General features: G+C 41.4%; 2 protein-coding genes across 2 annotated transcripts; one reads left to right on the top strand and one right to left on the bottom strand.

The window, feature by feature from the left end:
• The first annotated feature begins 19 nt into the window (after positions 1-19).
• ube2al (ubiquitin conjugating enzyme E2 A, like) lies at positions 20-3,366 on the top strand. The gene is made up of 6 exons (XM_059499678.1): positions 20-189; positions 672-752; positions 1,383-1,408; positions 1,526-1,615; positions 2,011-2,099; positions 2,246-3,366. Exons 1-6 carry the CDS (start codon positions 146-148, stop codon positions 2,372-2,374), a joined length of 459 nt encoding a protein of 152 aa, XP_059355661.1. The 5' UTR covers positions 20-145; the 3' UTR covers positions 2,375-3,366.
• A 772-nt stretch (positions 3,367-4,138) lies between these two features.
• LOC132094974 (inhibitor of growth protein 1-like) lies at positions 4,139-6,782 on the bottom strand. The gene is made up of 2 exons (XM_059499677.1): positions 6,459-6,782; positions 4,139-5,207 (listed from the first exon to the last, which is right to left on the bottom strand). Exons 1-2 carry the CDS (start codon positions 6,595-6,597, stop codon positions 4,420-4,422), a joined length of 927 nt encoding a protein of 308 aa, XP_059355660.1. The 5' UTR covers positions 6,598-6,782; the 3' UTR covers positions 4,139-4,419.
• Between the last annotated feature and the right edge of the window lie 9,035 nt (positions 6,783-15,817).

Genomic DNA, 15,817 nt, shown 5'->3' with positions numbered 1-15,817 from the left:
ACAGATGGTATAATCCTGTCTCGTGAAAAGACGTCTTGGACTCAAAAAGGAATATTAATCATCAGTGTTGTGACATACAGTTACCTTAACATTTGTTATTAGGCTCTACAAATAACCACTGACGATTTTTTTAGTGTAGTTAAAGATGTCTACTCCAGCTAGAAGGCGACTCATGCGAGATTTTAAGCGGTGAGTAGCTGTTAAATGATAGATGTGGTTGTTTTGGTGGAATAGCTTGCTAGCTAACGTTAGTTAGCTTCATATCACCCAGTTAGGTTGCCGATTATTAAACGCAATGTAAACTATTAAAAAACGTCATTTAATGTTGTACTTATCCCTTTGAGTCTGTCGGTAGCATCACATTGGCTGTTTACACTGTATTCTTAGAAACTAATTAACGTGTATCTTAGCTTATGAGCTAACCGTTAGCTAGCTAGTGTGAGCCGGTTAACGTTAGTGAAGTTATTTATACAAGCTTGACTTGTCCAAGTGTGATTTATTACTACTACTATTTAGCCAATGTCTTTGTATTTCTAGTATTTTTATTCGGTAACGTAACCAGGAGCCACACTTAGTCGTGTGATATTCCAGGTGTTTCCTCTTATCAGTGAATGTGATTGAAACTGATGTACAGTGTGTGTTTGATTGAATGTGATGTGCTGGTCCCCCAGACTCCAGGAGGACCCTCCAGCCGGAGTCAGTGGAGCTCCTTCAGAGAACAACATCATGGTGTGGAACGCGGTTATATTCGGGTGAGGACAGAGAGAATCTGTCATGGAAAACCTCCATATATGAGGGGATTTTAAAATCGACATTATCAGACTTAAAAATCTTATAAAAGGGAATTATATGATTACATATAATGTAGCTTTTCTGTTCAAGATTTTGGGGTCAAAATATTTGATGATAAATTCATACTTTGTTAGCAAAAACATATTAAATACATTGGTTTATGGTGTCACTATTATTGGAAATAAATGCTATCTTTTGAACTTTCTATTCATCAGAGAATCCTGGAAAATGATTTATCACAATTTCCATTAAGCTAATATTAAGCTGCTCAACTGTTTTCAGTATTGATAATAATAATACATGTTTCTTGAGCAGCATATTAGAATGATTTCATAAAAATCATGTGACACTGGAACTGGAATGATGCTGAAAATTCAGTTTAGCATTACATAAATAAATTGCATATAAATTACAAAACAAAATATAATTTGTCCTATAAATAATGTTTTATAAATATATTATTTTTAGTATATATATTTGTATGTGTGTATATATATATATATCATGGTTAAGGTGCTGTACCTGAATGTTCCATGTCAGCTTCCTCCTACCTTTGACCTTAATATTGCGTTTCTCGTTTTTACATGCAGTCCAGAAGGAACGCCTTTTGAAGATGGTAGGTGTCTGTCTGCTGACCTTTCCAGCATGATCATTTGCAAGAGTGAAGAAAATGAGTAAAAGGTGTTTCTTTGTCAGAAATTAGATACAATGTTGTTTTTATTCTGCACACAAGGTACCTTCAAACTCACAGTTGAGTTCACAGAGGAATATCCAAACAAGCCCCCAACTGTGCGATTTGTCTCGAAGATGTTTCATCCAAATGGTGTGTGTGATACTTCCTGATTGTCTCTAATTAGAAGCTTTGTCAAAGAGAAACTGACCCCGATTCTCTAATATGCTTTCAACAGTCTACTTCTGTAGTACATTTCCACACAGAATCTGCTACTGTTACATTAAGTCATTCAATTAGTCTATTAATAGTAGTAGGTTGTTGTTGTTGCTAAAATTAGTTTTAGATTTAGTAAAAATATTTAATACACTTTATGCTTGCTTGTATATTTCTTTGACTAACTTCAAACACTAAGCTGTTCAAAGCATCAGAGTTACTGTATTTTCTGGAATCTGTTGGTCTGGGAGGGATTGTAGTTTTGGTTGCTACATACTGAAAGTTGTTAATTTTATCATGAGTCATGCATGTATTCTTGCTGTATTTCACAGTGTATGCTGATGGCAGTATCTGCCTAGATATTCTTCAGAATCGGTGGAGTCCAACTTATGATGTTTCTTCTATTCTGACATCAATTCAAGTATGTTAAATTAACTGTTTTATAGTCCTTTTAATATTAAACAAATTGCTTCACGTATGCTGTTGACACTATTGAATCTGGCAATCGCACACACTCACACTTTTGTTATACTCTTGAGGCCTTAATTTTAATTTCTCTCTTTACAGTCCCTTCTAGATGAGCCAAATCCCAACAGCCCCGCAAACAGCCAGGCAGCACAACTGTATCAAGAAAACAAACGGGAATATGAGAAACGGGTGTCAGCGATTGTAGAGCAGAGCTGGAGGGACAGTTGACCACATTCTCTCTGAAATGTTGTTTTCCTTTTGTTTGGGGATAGTTTTTCAAATCTCCATTTTTAAGTTTTCATGCACTTTACTCATGCAAGATTGTGATTTTTGTATTATTTTACTCCCACATTTTTGCCTGATTTCCAACCCTCATTAAGATCAGTGAAAGTGGTTAATATGCCTGGCGAATAACGCTTGAATAATTGTGCATATGGCGTGAACATGCAGTGATTTTTCTTTTTTGCTAAATGCATAAGCATCTTTAAAAAAGCATTATGATTGAGTCAATCAAGGCAGTCTAATCTGGATTATTGACTCGCTGAGAGACATAAGTCATAGTAGTGTTGATGAAAATGTTTTTGGTGCTTTGTCAATTTTAATATCATGGATCAATCTCACTCAAAAAGCAGTTAAAAGTGTACATTTAATTTGGGTTTTGCTTCCATTCTTCTGGATTAGCATTCGTTATGTTGATTCAGCCATAACTCTTCATGGCTCTGCCAGAGGCATGCTACCACACCAGTGGTGATGAGCATCTCTAGATGCACTGGAAACACATCTAAGACGTTGGTAGACAGGCATGAGAGTTTATATAAATTATCAAATTATGTTGAAAGAAAAAATAGCAATATGGTTTGGAGTATAAAATATATATTTACTGGTGGGAAAAAAAATTGAGATTTGCTGGAATAACAAAGTTCAAAAATATCCTCCCAAATCCTACAGAGATACACGTTAACTGCAGTTATTTAATGTTTTCGTGGCTTGCATCACTATTCCAATCAGTCAAGTGAAATAATGTGTTCAGGTCTTTTTCCAAGCCCTTGATCTTTACAGATGTATGCCCCGTTACATGCATGAATGCCTGAGTGTGTCCTTGCCTCTATTAATCTCTTGTATATACAAAAACACATCTGAATTTTGTGTACAGATTTTGCACTGGTTGGCAATCTCATTTTCCAGCACTTGTAAGAACTTAATTAAAAGGTGAAACTACATTTGTGAGTAATGTAACTGATAATTTACACCAATTTACTAAAACATAAGAATCTTGGCTCATTCCGTTTAATGTTTTTGAATTTAATGCAGTTTTAATGGAAGTTATGTGAAACGGGTCACAAAATTTTATTCTGACCATTCTAAAAACATGAAAAGTAAATAATGCAACGTAGTACATAACCAAAACAAATTTCTGGTCCACATTTGGAATGTACTTTAAAGGAACAGTTAACCCCAAAATAAAAATTTCCTGAAAATATTTTCATTTTCAAGCTATCCGAGATGCGGATGAGTTTTGTTTCTACCTCAAACAGTTTAAAGAAATTTTGCATTACATCACTGGCTAACCAATGTTTGCTCTGCAGTGAAGGGGTGCCATCAGAATGGGAGTCCAAACAGCTGGTAAAAACATCACAATGAGCCACACAAAACCAGTCCATCAATTAACAACAATTTGAAGAGAAAATATTTAATTGATGAATTTATTACAAACAACATCCATTTTCTCTCTTCTCAAAATGTTCATTGATGGACTGGAGTCATATGGATTACTGTGATGTTTTCATCAGCCGTTTGGACTCTTAATTCTGATGGCACCCATTCACTGCAGAGGATCCACTGGTGAATAAATGATGTGATGCTAAACTTCTCCAAACCTGTTGTGATGAAGAAACAAACTCATCAACATCTTGGATGTATTTCAATGAAATATAAATTTTAGGGTGAAATATGTTTTATGTAAACATTTCTTAGTAGCATGAGACAGCTCTGCATTAAGCATGGTTTATTTTACCACGAACATATGTACAGTTATGCAAGGCATAAATACAAAACTGATAGTTGAAAATGCATTACACTGTCTGGTAGTTGGATGAACAGAATACTTCCAATGCTGTAGAACACTGATAACAAGAAGCTAAGTGAACCTATTAAATATATAACTACTAACAAATGACCAACTCTAATCTTTAACAACATCACAGACCCTGGCCTCTCTCAAAACTGGATACTAAAGTCCTGAATAGAACAATGGCAACCAGCTACACCTGACACTACCTGTTGTACGCTCGCTCTTTCTTAGACCTCTCTAATGCTTTGTCCATTGTCTTCTCATTGTCTCCTCTGCACTTAGGACAGTACCATTTTCCCTTGGGCTTATGGTGCAGGCCAACACAGGAGAAGTGAAACCACTCAATAGTGCATTCATCATTATCACAACCTATCATCTCTCCATAAGACACTTGCTCGCACAGACAATAAGTGGGTTCATTGGGATCGATAGGAAGGTCTGTCGGCGACGGCTCCCTGTCCTGCTTGCTTTTCGACCTCTTCTTCTTCTTTGATGATGTGGATGAGGTCTTAACCTTCTTTTCTTTTGACACGCCTGAACCAACCTCCTCATTAGGCTCCATGCCATAATTGGAGTTTTCCCGGTTCTCTGAACCATTTTTCTGCCTTCGTGAACGCTTTCCACCAGATTTGTCTACTGAAGCCGGGGTCTCGTCTCGTCTCCGATCCGCACTCGGCTTACTGACCGAGAGCATCGAAGCAGAGACCGGTGTCATAGTTACGGATGCATTGGCACTGGGGATGCTGCCCACTGACACGGTGCTCTCCGGCGAGTCCTGGCAGGCCTGGAAAAGCTCACTCTGCCAGTCGAGCTGTCGACTGCGATTCTCCACCATTTCCACCATTTGGCCTGCGATCTGGATCTTTTCATCCTCGAGTTCTTCTGTGCGGATCAAAGAGCGCTGGATGCAGTGAAGCAGACGCCGCCTCTGCACGGGATCTGATTCTTGTTTGTGCTTTTCATAAGCCTCGTCCAGTTCATTGAGGACCTCTGTAAGATCAACGCCTTTGGATTAATGTAAGGCAATGATAATGGCACAATGTTTACTGTTACTGTATGTCAGTCCTTTATCATTATAACCTCCATTGAAAAAAATCTGTGTTCAAAGCATTATTGTCTCAAGGCAAGACACCCCAAATGAATGACACTTTTATTTTTGGTTTTGAAGTTAGACCTTTTTGGTCGTTTTTCATATGCACCAATAAATTACTTACAGGTGTGCGAGGCTGATTGTTGATTAAAGATACACACGTGGAATTATCGAAGTAAACGTCTAGTTTTGCATACATTTCCAGAACCAAAAATCTGAATTGGAAAAACATCAAAATTCTTTTTTTTTTCTTCTTTTTTTACAGAAGTGATTCTGGATTTCTCTATTCAGCACTAACTTACAAAAACCCGGGAGGGGATCTTGTTTTCTACATAAAACGTGTAATTACAATGTGAATTGTATAAGCACGCCTCTGTAAAAACCTGGATACAACTCTTAAGTTTTGGAATATGTAAGTGCTAATTGAACAGATTTCTGGCTAAGTGAAAGAAAAAAAAAAAAGAAAACATGGCCTTAAAATTGTACTTGAAATCTACAGATGCAAATATATTATCACGTGTAATCAAATAAACGCTTAACGGTAACGTTACATGTTTATTTCATATGCTTTCTTTCCACTAGTTAATTAAATAATTAAAGAAAACATGTTATGGAAGCAAATATACCAAATATATAAAATACCAAATACATACCATTATACCAAATCATAAAACTGACCAGAGCATGGATTAAAAACGATGGTTTTGGCTGTAGCTTAATTCCTGTTAATTTAAGAGGTTTCATATACAGCAGGCACATTCGCTGACCATATGATACGTGTACGTTTTGTCTTTATAACATTTTAAGGACTATTTATACAACACTAACACAACTGTGATTTCAAGCTACACAATTTTTCTAACAGCGCTGTAGAAGCTGCACGACTTCGCACTCCATCCAAACGGGATGTGTAGTGATTTCACAGAAACCTCTACAAATTTAGGATATGTATCTCTCTCTATATTTGCTCAGCTTTGCAGCTTTGACCTCTCAATCGCGCTTCGCGGGGAAACTTGCAAGTTTCACGTGCTAACGGTTAGCCGCTAGTCAGCTAACGTAGCTAGTGTGACATGATCTAACAGCCATTGCACAAACAATGCAGTGCCTTTTTCTCACACTTCTGCTACATGCGAGAGTCTGTAAGCTTTCACCTTGGTATCTGGCGTCAATTTCCTTCATGAGAGACACACATCTTTGTAGGTCCAGCGGCAAAGTCTCGACCAGCTCCAGATACTCCTCAACATAGTTCACAACACGAGAAGACTCTCCGTTTGAAGAAGGGTTCAACATCTTTTCACACGCATTTAAGAGGTTGGTAGAGCAATATAAATACGTTTTTTTCAATAGTTATATTTTTCATCAAAAATAAACGTCTGGGCTGTTAGAAAAGTTACTCCGGTAAAAGTGTTGTAGTGAGTTGCACAGGACCAGTGACGCTTCTATGGCGGAGACCAAGCGTCTGAATATTAATTGCCTCGCAGTGACGTTGCTCCACAACCTTCTATCTAGTGTCTCGGAATAATTAATATTCATGAGCGAATCCTGAAACGTTTGCCACAGGGTCGAGTAACGAAGTTGCACTTTGAAGACGCTTGGTGGCGTTTGTTAGCAAGACTTCAACAGTTGCCTTAGACAAGTTGCAAATGAAAGTGACACATTTATGTTAGGTTTATTCTTGAGGTTAGTGGAATTTGGGATTCAGACATGCAGTTAATGAAATTACAGAAAAAACCTGATCTCTAGATTAGTTAGTTAAGCTCATCTTCCAATTATATGTGTTTGGAGGGTGCAGAGAGTTATAGTGTCTTATATTACTGTATTATTGTGGGAAATTGTGTGAACTGGGACTTGTAGCACTCAATGCTTTTTTTTTATTATAATTATTATTTTTTTGTTTTTTACAGATTGACTGCATAATATTATCGTTAATCATTTTTATTGTTCGTTATATTAATCTCAATGCATCCTTACAGCATCTTCTGCATGCAGTACATCAAATGAGGTATAATATAGCAAATTTGTTATTTTGCTAATCTGCCATTTCAGCTTTATTATATAAGATATTTAAAATCGTAAAGCACAATAATGCATTCAGAGTACTCAGGACTACTCACTGTCAATCTAAACACCTGTAAATGCCTGTAGTTTTTAATGTGTCATTTTAATAATGTCCTTTCTAAATATCCTTTAGCTACTGTGATAATTGTCATCTTGTGCTAAAAGGGTAGTTATGTTCTTCTGTCTACACCGAGAATGCCCTGCAGGGGTCACGTATGTTAAGGCAATGAGGCTCTTAATGTTGTTTATCCTCAGTTGTGTTGTTTACTGGCACATCATGTAGATATTATTTTCTCTCCAGTGTATCATTGTGGATTCCTTCTTTCAGTTACAGCCCCGAAGAGAAATCCTAATGAGTTATCCTATATTTTTAACAGTTGTGAATGACCTTTGAAAATGGTGAAAGTAGTTCTTTGTACATCTGTGCTATTAGCAGTAAAAATGTCAGGTGACTAAGATGTCATAATGTGCAAATGAGAGGGAAAATGAGTGTCAAGTTCTCCAGAGGCAGGCCAGCGCAGTCCAGTGTCCTTGTCTTGCGTACTCTGACCCGAGTGGTGTCGTAAAGAATTACACCTCGTACGCATTTCAGCGTCAGTGGAGAATTCAGAGTTTGGACAAATTAGGTTACTTTCCACATTAACTTAATGTCAAGAATGGAGGTGTAGTCGTAAGTGAGGTTTTGCCTAGACACTCTCAAGCTTTTTCTGGATTCTTCTCTTTATAAAGACATTAAAAATCTTACTGATCCCAAACTTTTGAACAGCAGTACAGATAGATAGATATATGTATGGTAACAATCTATTTTATGGTGTCCTTAGTGCATGTTACTTGTACATACTCTAGTAATAACAATATATTATGCATAATTATCTTAAACCAAACCCTCATCCTAACCCTAACCATATAGTATGTAGATTAATGTTACTCAGTACTTAAATGTGTAATTACACTGTAACAAAGACACAGTATGTAGAGAGAGATGTGTGTATGTGTGTATATATATATATATATATATATATATATATATATATGTGTGTGTGTGTGTGTAAACCTCTTGTTTTCAATTTACAAATACATCTGCATATGCTATTAATATGCAGTCCTTTTCATGCAGTTCATTATCATATTGTTATTTTTTTTAATGATATTCTCTTTTAGCAAACCTTTGTTGTGGTTTCCTTATAGTCATATACTTGTATTAATTTTAGGCTTTTGTGTTTATAAGGTGTACTTTTCACTTTTGGATTAATAGTCTTGCAGTTTTTATCTGTCGAATGATCAAGTGACTCAGCATCCCTTCTCCTGCTAAATCTATTACAATCACAACTTTATATTGCATTTCTGTTGTACTGTTTTTAAACTTATAATTCAGTTTTTATCTAATTTGAATGTTTTTATGCTTAATTGTTTTACTATATTTGTTAAATCTTAACACTTAGCAATATGTAACATGCTGTCAAATGATTTCAGAATATTTGTTCCTGTTGTGTATGAATGGATCCAGCTTTCTCATGACGCAAACCTTTTGTTCAGGCTCTTTCAGTATAAACAAACCTAGGCTTGTCTTCGGTGAATCTCATGACCCTCCAGAAAGTGACCCTGCAGTCATTGCTAGCTTACTTTCCTAAGTACTGTAACACAATCTCTTCAGTTTTGTAGGATAATATGCAACCATGCTCATGGTTCAGACTCAGCTGAATTGGTTTTCAGACAGTGGGTTAGAAATGTTAGGACTGCTGAGTGACTTCCTGAATGAGTTCATCAATACAAGTTAATAAGTGCTGATGGTGACCTACTCGGTGAGTAATGCTGCTACCTGACCTCACTCTGAACAGATAAAATCTCTCTTTCGCAAACACACAATAATGGCTTTGGAATTTACTGTGTAAGTGCAAATAATGAAATCACATCAGATTACCATAAATAAAGGGAAAAAGAAGACCTGAATAGTTTTTGGTACTGTGTTTTATCATGCATCTCAGTTAAACTGCTAGTTTTACAATTGCCCCCAAAAGCCTTTGGACACTTAAGTCACACTTAAAGCTTTACAAATGTCACTGCATTAACAAAATATCAACTCAAGCGGCATTTATACAAAAGTAAGATAGCACAAGCAAAATGTTGAAACTATTTTTTGTTGACTCAGAGGCCAAAAAAAATGTTTTAATTGCATCTTCAATTAAGAGGAAGAAAAAAAGAAAGCAAAAAGTAAACTTTTTAATTCCCTCTCTTGCTGTAATTCTTCAGAGGCTCTGTTAAAATGTCAGCAGTTCTCAGGTATACACACTCCTTCGATTCACTTTCTTATCATGCCCGTTTTTGCTGTCCACATCCTGTTTATCCTCCGTATTTCTTCACTTCTTTGTGGGAGTTTCTTCCTTCATTCTGACACAAAAAGTTATTCCTATAGGGGCCCAGACATATTTGGAGAATTAGAAAAGAATTTAAATGCAGAAAAGCTCATAAGACTTAAAAGGATAGTTCACCCAAAAATAAAAATTCTGTCATTAATTACTCGTTCCTCTTCAGAACACAAATTAAGGTATTTTTGATGAAATCCTATAGCTTACTGACCCTCCATAAACAGCAACACAACTGACACATTCCAGAAAGGTACCAAGAACATCGACAAAATAGTCATGTGACATCAGAGGTTCAACCATAATTTTACGAAGCTATGAGTTGTTGGCAAAAAACATCTCGGTTACGTATGTAACCTTGGTTCCCTGAATAGGGAACGAGATGCTGCGGTGACGTCACCACGTATGGGAACACCTTCGGTGTGACGAATGTCTGAAGCCCTATACCATCCCGCCAATCTTATTGGCCAAATAGCGCGTGGCACCGCCCAGCATGCGTAAGCATATATATACCTGGTGCCGCGCGCCATTTACCTCAGATTTCATGACGAAGAAGAAAGCTATCAAGGTACGGCACGGCCAGAACCGCAGCATCTCGTTCCCTATTCAGGGAACCAAGGTTACATACGTAACCGAGATGTTCCCTTTCATAGGTCACTTCGATGACGTCACCACGTATGGGAACGCTATACCATCACGCCTGACGTACCTGATAGCTTGGATCCAAGGAAGCATCTGGTCAAGCGGAGAGAACCCGGGAGCCAGAAGCCATCCTCACATCCAGACTGTAAGACCTGATAAAAGTGCTCGGTGAGGACCAGCCTGCCGCAGCACAGATATCATCCATAGAAGATCCACTGAGAAAGGCTTGAGAAGAAGCCACTGCTCTCGTGGAATGACCTTTTACTCCTAAGGGCGAAGCGAGCCCGCGCGCCTCATAGGCCAAGGAAATAGCCTGCACCAGCCAATGGGACATGCACTGTTTCGTAACGGCATGGCCTTATTCTTATGTCCAAAACAGACAAACAGCTGGTCAGACTCACGCCATGGGGCAGTACGATCCACATAAGTCTTTAACGCTCTACAGGGCAAAGACTTAGATCCCCAGACTCCGCCGCAGCAGGAGAAAAAGCCTCCAGGACCACCTGCTGAAAGTGAAAGGGATAGATGCGACCTAGGGACATAATTAGGCCTTGGTCGCAACAACACTTCCACAGAGTCTGTGCTGTAAAAGTCAGGATTTATCCGGAACAATTCCAAGGGCTCAAACAGATGCCCTGATAAACCATGCAACACAATGGAAAAACCCATGAAGGGACCCGCACGGGGCGGAAAGGCCTCAGCCGTCGCGCACCCTGTATGAAGGAGAAACAGTGGATGACGGCCCACTGAGGCACCATTTATATATTCGTGGTAAGCTGAATGGCTGCCACGTAAACCTTAGGGTAGCTGTTGTCACTCCATCCAAAAAACGTTCCTGAAGGAACTCCAGTACTGACGCCACTGGGCAGTAAACTGGATCCATATTATGAGTTTCACACCAGGCCGTAAACAGTCTCCACTTGAAAGCATATAAGCGTCTCGTAGAAGCTGCTCTAGAATTAAGTATAGTCTCTGTAGTTTCAGCAGAAAGACCGGGACATATGAACTCACTCTGCTCAGAGGCCACGCCCGCAGATTCCATAGATCTGGCCTCGGGTGCCAAATCAGTCCCTGTGCTTGTGATAATAAATCCTGTCTGAGGGGAATCTCCCATGGAGAGCCCGCTAACAGATTGATCAGATCCACAAACCACGGCTGTGTGTGTGCCACCGCGGAGCCACCAGCAGCAGCTGTTCCACCCTGTCCACCCGTATTCTGCGTAATATCGCCGAAATCAGACAGATTGGGGGAAAACGCATACAAACTGGTCCTGGGCCAGTTGTGGGCTAATGCATCTAAGCCCAGGGGTGCTGGAGGGCATAGGGAGAACCAAAGCGGGTAATGCGCAGTCGTGTTTGACGCAAACAATTCCACTTCGCTTCCCCGAAAATCTGCCATAGGAGACTCACCGATTGGGGGTGCAATCCCCACTCCGCTTGCTCCAGAGTCTGCCTGGATAGCAAATTCGCTCCAACGTCCGGGGACATGAACAGCTCGGATCGATAGAATTTAGTTCTGAAAACAAAGAACATGTTTCGCCAGCCTGCACAGGGGGCGAGAGAATAATCCTCTCTGATGATTCAGGTATGACACAACCGCTGTGTTGTCTGATCTGAGCAGCACATGATGGCCGATCAGCAGATTCGAGAAATACTGGAGAGCCAGAAAAACAGCCAGTAATTTCAACCTGTTTATGTGCCAACTCCCTTGACAAACAGCTCCCCAGTCGGTCAAAGACGCATCCGTCGTGACAGTCTCTCGGGAAGCGCAAATCCCCGGCCAGACTCCAGTCAGGAGAATTCAGTCAGGAGAATTCGGTTGACATACATATTTTTAAGCGACATCACACATCGCCGTGTCACCGGAATCGTCCGATGCGGAGACAACGGGGTGAAACATTCCATACGTAAGCCCAGGCTGTTAAATGATTCAGCACAAGATCCCCATGAGAGTGTGCTTGAGTCTGCGATTGCGCTAAACACCAGCTAATCGCCTAAAATAGTTCAAACACGAACGCCCTGGTGCCGCAACGGGGCCAGAGATCCATCCATGCATTTTGAGAAATACTAATACGCTTTGCTCTCTAAAGCGAATCTGAGGAACTTCCTGAGTGCAAGATTCAGATGGTGTAAACCCAGAATGGGTCGTAATCCGTCAGTGGGTTTTTTTTTTTTTTTTTTTTTTTTTACCACAAAATGACGGCTGTAAAAAACCCCGCCTCCATCTGAGAGGGGTGTACTTCCTCTATAGCCCCTTTGCTCAGCAGAGTTGACATCTCCTGTCGCAGCACCGCTATTTCCATCGGCTTCGCCACCGTGGAAAGAATTCTGCGGAAAGGAGGCGGGCCTTATTGAAACTGAATGGTGTATCCATGACAAATCGTGCGTAACACCCATAGAGAAATGTCGGGCAAGCGTTCACACACGGCCGAGACCATACTAGCGGTCTCAAAATTTCCGCTTCCTGCAACGCTGTCATACATGTTAAAATATCCGGGCACGAAAAGCTCGTGGCGTTCGTGCACAGGGGAAGTGTATGTATAAGATCCGTTGCGTCTCGTTGTGTATAATCCTGAAACGTGTCCACGGCAGGAATTAGGCCAACAGATTGAACATCGGGCTTTGCCGCTAGCGAAAAACGGCGGCTGTGCGAGCCGTCATAAATGGGTCGTCTGTGCAGGACCCTTGAATCGCCCCTCGAATTCTGAAAGCTGGATTGCGCAGAGTGTCTGAGGGAACGTTTGGCATTACAGCTCAATCCAATGCTGCTCGAAGCACCGTTTGCTGCGAGGCAAACAATGTAGAATGTGGGGACTGCAGTGAGAGGGTTAGATGTGCATAGCAATCCAACAGCACTCTCTGTTGGAGGGCACAGACCCTGGCAAGCATTAAGGAAAACGCATGCGTCAAACTCGCTGCGTTTCGTTGTGTATAATCCTGAAGCGTATCCACGGCAGGATTTAATCCAACAAGATAAACATTGGGCCACGCTGCTAGCGAGAACGCGGCAGCTGTGTGAGCCGTCATACACTGGCCATCTTTGCCAGCCTCCGCGCCGTCCCTCAAACTCTGAAGGCTGGATTGTGCAGAGTGTCTGAGGGGGCGCGCGAATGAGAGCTCAGTTCAATGACGCTCGAGGTGCCTTTGCTGCGAGACAGTCAATGTTAGAGAACATGAAGGAAAACGCATGCATCAAACTCGCTGCGTTTCGTTGTGTATAATCCTGAAGCGTATCCACGGCAGGATTTAATCCAACAAGATAAACATTGGGCCACGCTGCTAGCGAGAACGCGGCAGCTGTGCGAGCCGTCATACACTGGCCATCTTTGCCAGCCTCCGCGCCGTCCCTCAAACTCTGAAGGCTGGATTGTGCAGAGTGTCTGAGGGGGCGCGCGAATGATAGCTCCGTTCAATGACGCTCGAGGTGCCTTTGCTGCGAGACAGTCAATGTTAGAGAACATGAAGGAAACGCATGCATCAAACTCGCTGCGTTTCGTTGTGTATAATCCTGAAGCGTATCCACGGCAGGATTTAATCCAACAAGATGAACATCGGGCCACGCCGCTAGCGAGAACGCGGCGGCTGTGTGAACCGTCATACACTGGCCATCTTTGCCAGCCTCCGCGCCGTCCCTCAAACTCTGAAGACTGGATTGTGCAGAGTGTCTGAGGGGGCGCGCGAATGATAGCTCAGTTAAATGACGCTCGAGGAGCCTTTGCTGTGAGACAGTCAAATGTTAGAGTGTGGAAACTGCAGTGAGAGGCTTAGATGTGCATTAGCAGTCCAACAGCGCTCTCTGGAGGCGGGCACAGTCCTAAGCAAACATGAAGGAAAAACGCATGCGTCACATTCGCTGCGTTTCGTTGTGTATAATCCTGAAGCGTATCCACGGCAGGATTTAATCCAACAAGATAAACATCGGGCCACGCGCTAGCGAGAACGCGGCGGCTGTGTGAACCGTCATACGCTGGCCATCTTTGCCAGCCTCCGCGCCGTCCCTCAAACTCTGAAGACTGGATTGTGCAGAGTGTCTGAGGGGGCGCGCGAATGATAGCTCAGTTCAATGACGCTCGAGGTGCCCTTGCTGTGAGACAGTCAAAGTTAGAGTATGGGGACTGCAGTGAGAGGGTAGATGTGCATTAGCAGTCGAACAGCGCTCTCAGTGAAGGGCATAGTCCCTGGCATATTAACATGAAGAAAAGCGTGTGCGTCAACTCGCTGCGTTTCGTTGTATATAATCCTGAAGCGTATCCACGGCAGGATTCAATCCAACAAGATAACATCGGGCCAAGCCGCTAGCGAAAACGCGGCGGCTGTGTGAGCCGTAATCCACCATTTGAAGAGCAAAACTGTTGATTAACGCGCTCGAGTGGGGGAGAGCGAGCACATGGAACTCCAGTGCATCACTGTATTCATATTCAAGCCGCACATATCGCCCCTAACCAACACCTCGTGCGGGGCCTCGGCGACCGCAGAAGCGAAACGGTGGGGGTTAGACGCGAGGCGACTAAAGAAATACACTCCAGAGCGCGGATACTTCCTAATGGCGTTAGTGCACAGGGGAAGTGTATGCATATTTTACTGTAGCCATAGGCTATCAAGGAGAGAACCTGTAGAGAGGCTGCAACGAACCTCTCATAAGTGCCTCCTCGTGATAACCCATCATACGGCTCCTACCTTTCGTTGACTCATCGCGTCCGCGGAGAGGAGTATACTGCTCGTAGATGATTGCTGAGAACGCGAGATAATAGGGCACAGAAGATTTGCTTCGTACTGAAGGAATGAAATCTGAGGTAAATGGTGCGCGGCACCAGGTATATATATGCTTACGCATGCTGGGTGGTGCCACGCGCTATTTGGCCAATAAGATTGGCGGGATGGTATAGGGCTTCAGACATTCGTCACACCGAAGGTGTTCCCATACGTGGTGACGTCACCGCAGCATCGAAGTGACCTATGAAAGGGAAACTAAAATATTCAACAAATCATCTCCACATTTTGGAGAGTATCATGACGCATGCGTGTGCTTTGATCTGCATGTGCTGCTGATGTAGAACACGCACCTCAGAGGTAATGCAGAGGAGAAGAATTGTTAAATAAAGTCGTTTATTTATTTTTTTTGCTCAACAAAAAGTATTCTTGCAGCTTCATCAATTTACGGTTGAATCACTGATGTCACATGGACTGTTTTAAAGATGTTTGTATACCCTCCTGTGCCTTGAACACGGCAGTACCCTCACTTTCTATGGAAGGTCAGAGAGCTCTCGGATTTCATCAAAAAATGTCATCTTTATTTGTGTTCTAAATATGAACAAAGGTCTTACGGGTTTGGAATGACGTGAGTTTGAGTAATTAAAGACAGAATTTTCATTTTTTTGGGTGAACTATCCCTTTAACGATTAATTCGATTTCTGTTAAACAATGAGTGGGTGAATAGCTGTGCATACT

Source organism: Carassius carassius, chromosome 19 (genome assembly GCF_963082965.1).
Source record: "Carassius carassius chromosome 19, fCarCar2.1, whole genome shotgun sequence".
Taxonomy (NCBI): domain Eukaryota; kingdom Metazoa; phylum Chordata; class Actinopteri; order Cypriniformes; family Cyprinidae; genus Carassius; species Carassius carassius.
The sequence above is the reverse complement of the archived record's forward strand: the minus strand, read 5'-3'. Positions and strand labels throughout refer to the sequence as shown.

What these genes read in the sequence shown, in the direction of transcription:
- ube2al (XM_059499678.1), top strand. Translation starts at nt 146, where the DNA reads ATGTCTACTCCAGCTAGAAGGCGACTCATGCGAGATTTTAAGCG. An exon ending in AGGAACGCCTTTTGAAGATG is followed by an intron (nt 1,409 to 1,525) that starts GTAGGTGTCTGT and finishes TCTGCACACAAG; the next exon opens with GTACCTTCAAACTCACAGTT. An exon ending in GAAGATGTTTCATCCAAATG is followed by an intron (nt 1,616 to 2,010) that starts GTGTGTGTGATA and finishes TGTATTTCACAG; the next exon opens with TGTATGCTGATGGCAGTATC.
- LOC132094974 (XM_059499677.1), bottom strand. Translation starts at nt 6,597, where the DNA reads ATGTTGAACCCTTCTTCAAACGGAGAGTCTTCTCGTGTTGTGAACTAT. An exon ending in AATTGACGCCAGATACCAAG is followed by an intron (nt 5,208 to 6,458) that starts GTGAAAGCTTAC and finishes TTGATCTTACAG; the next exon opens with AGGTCCTCAATGAACTGGAC.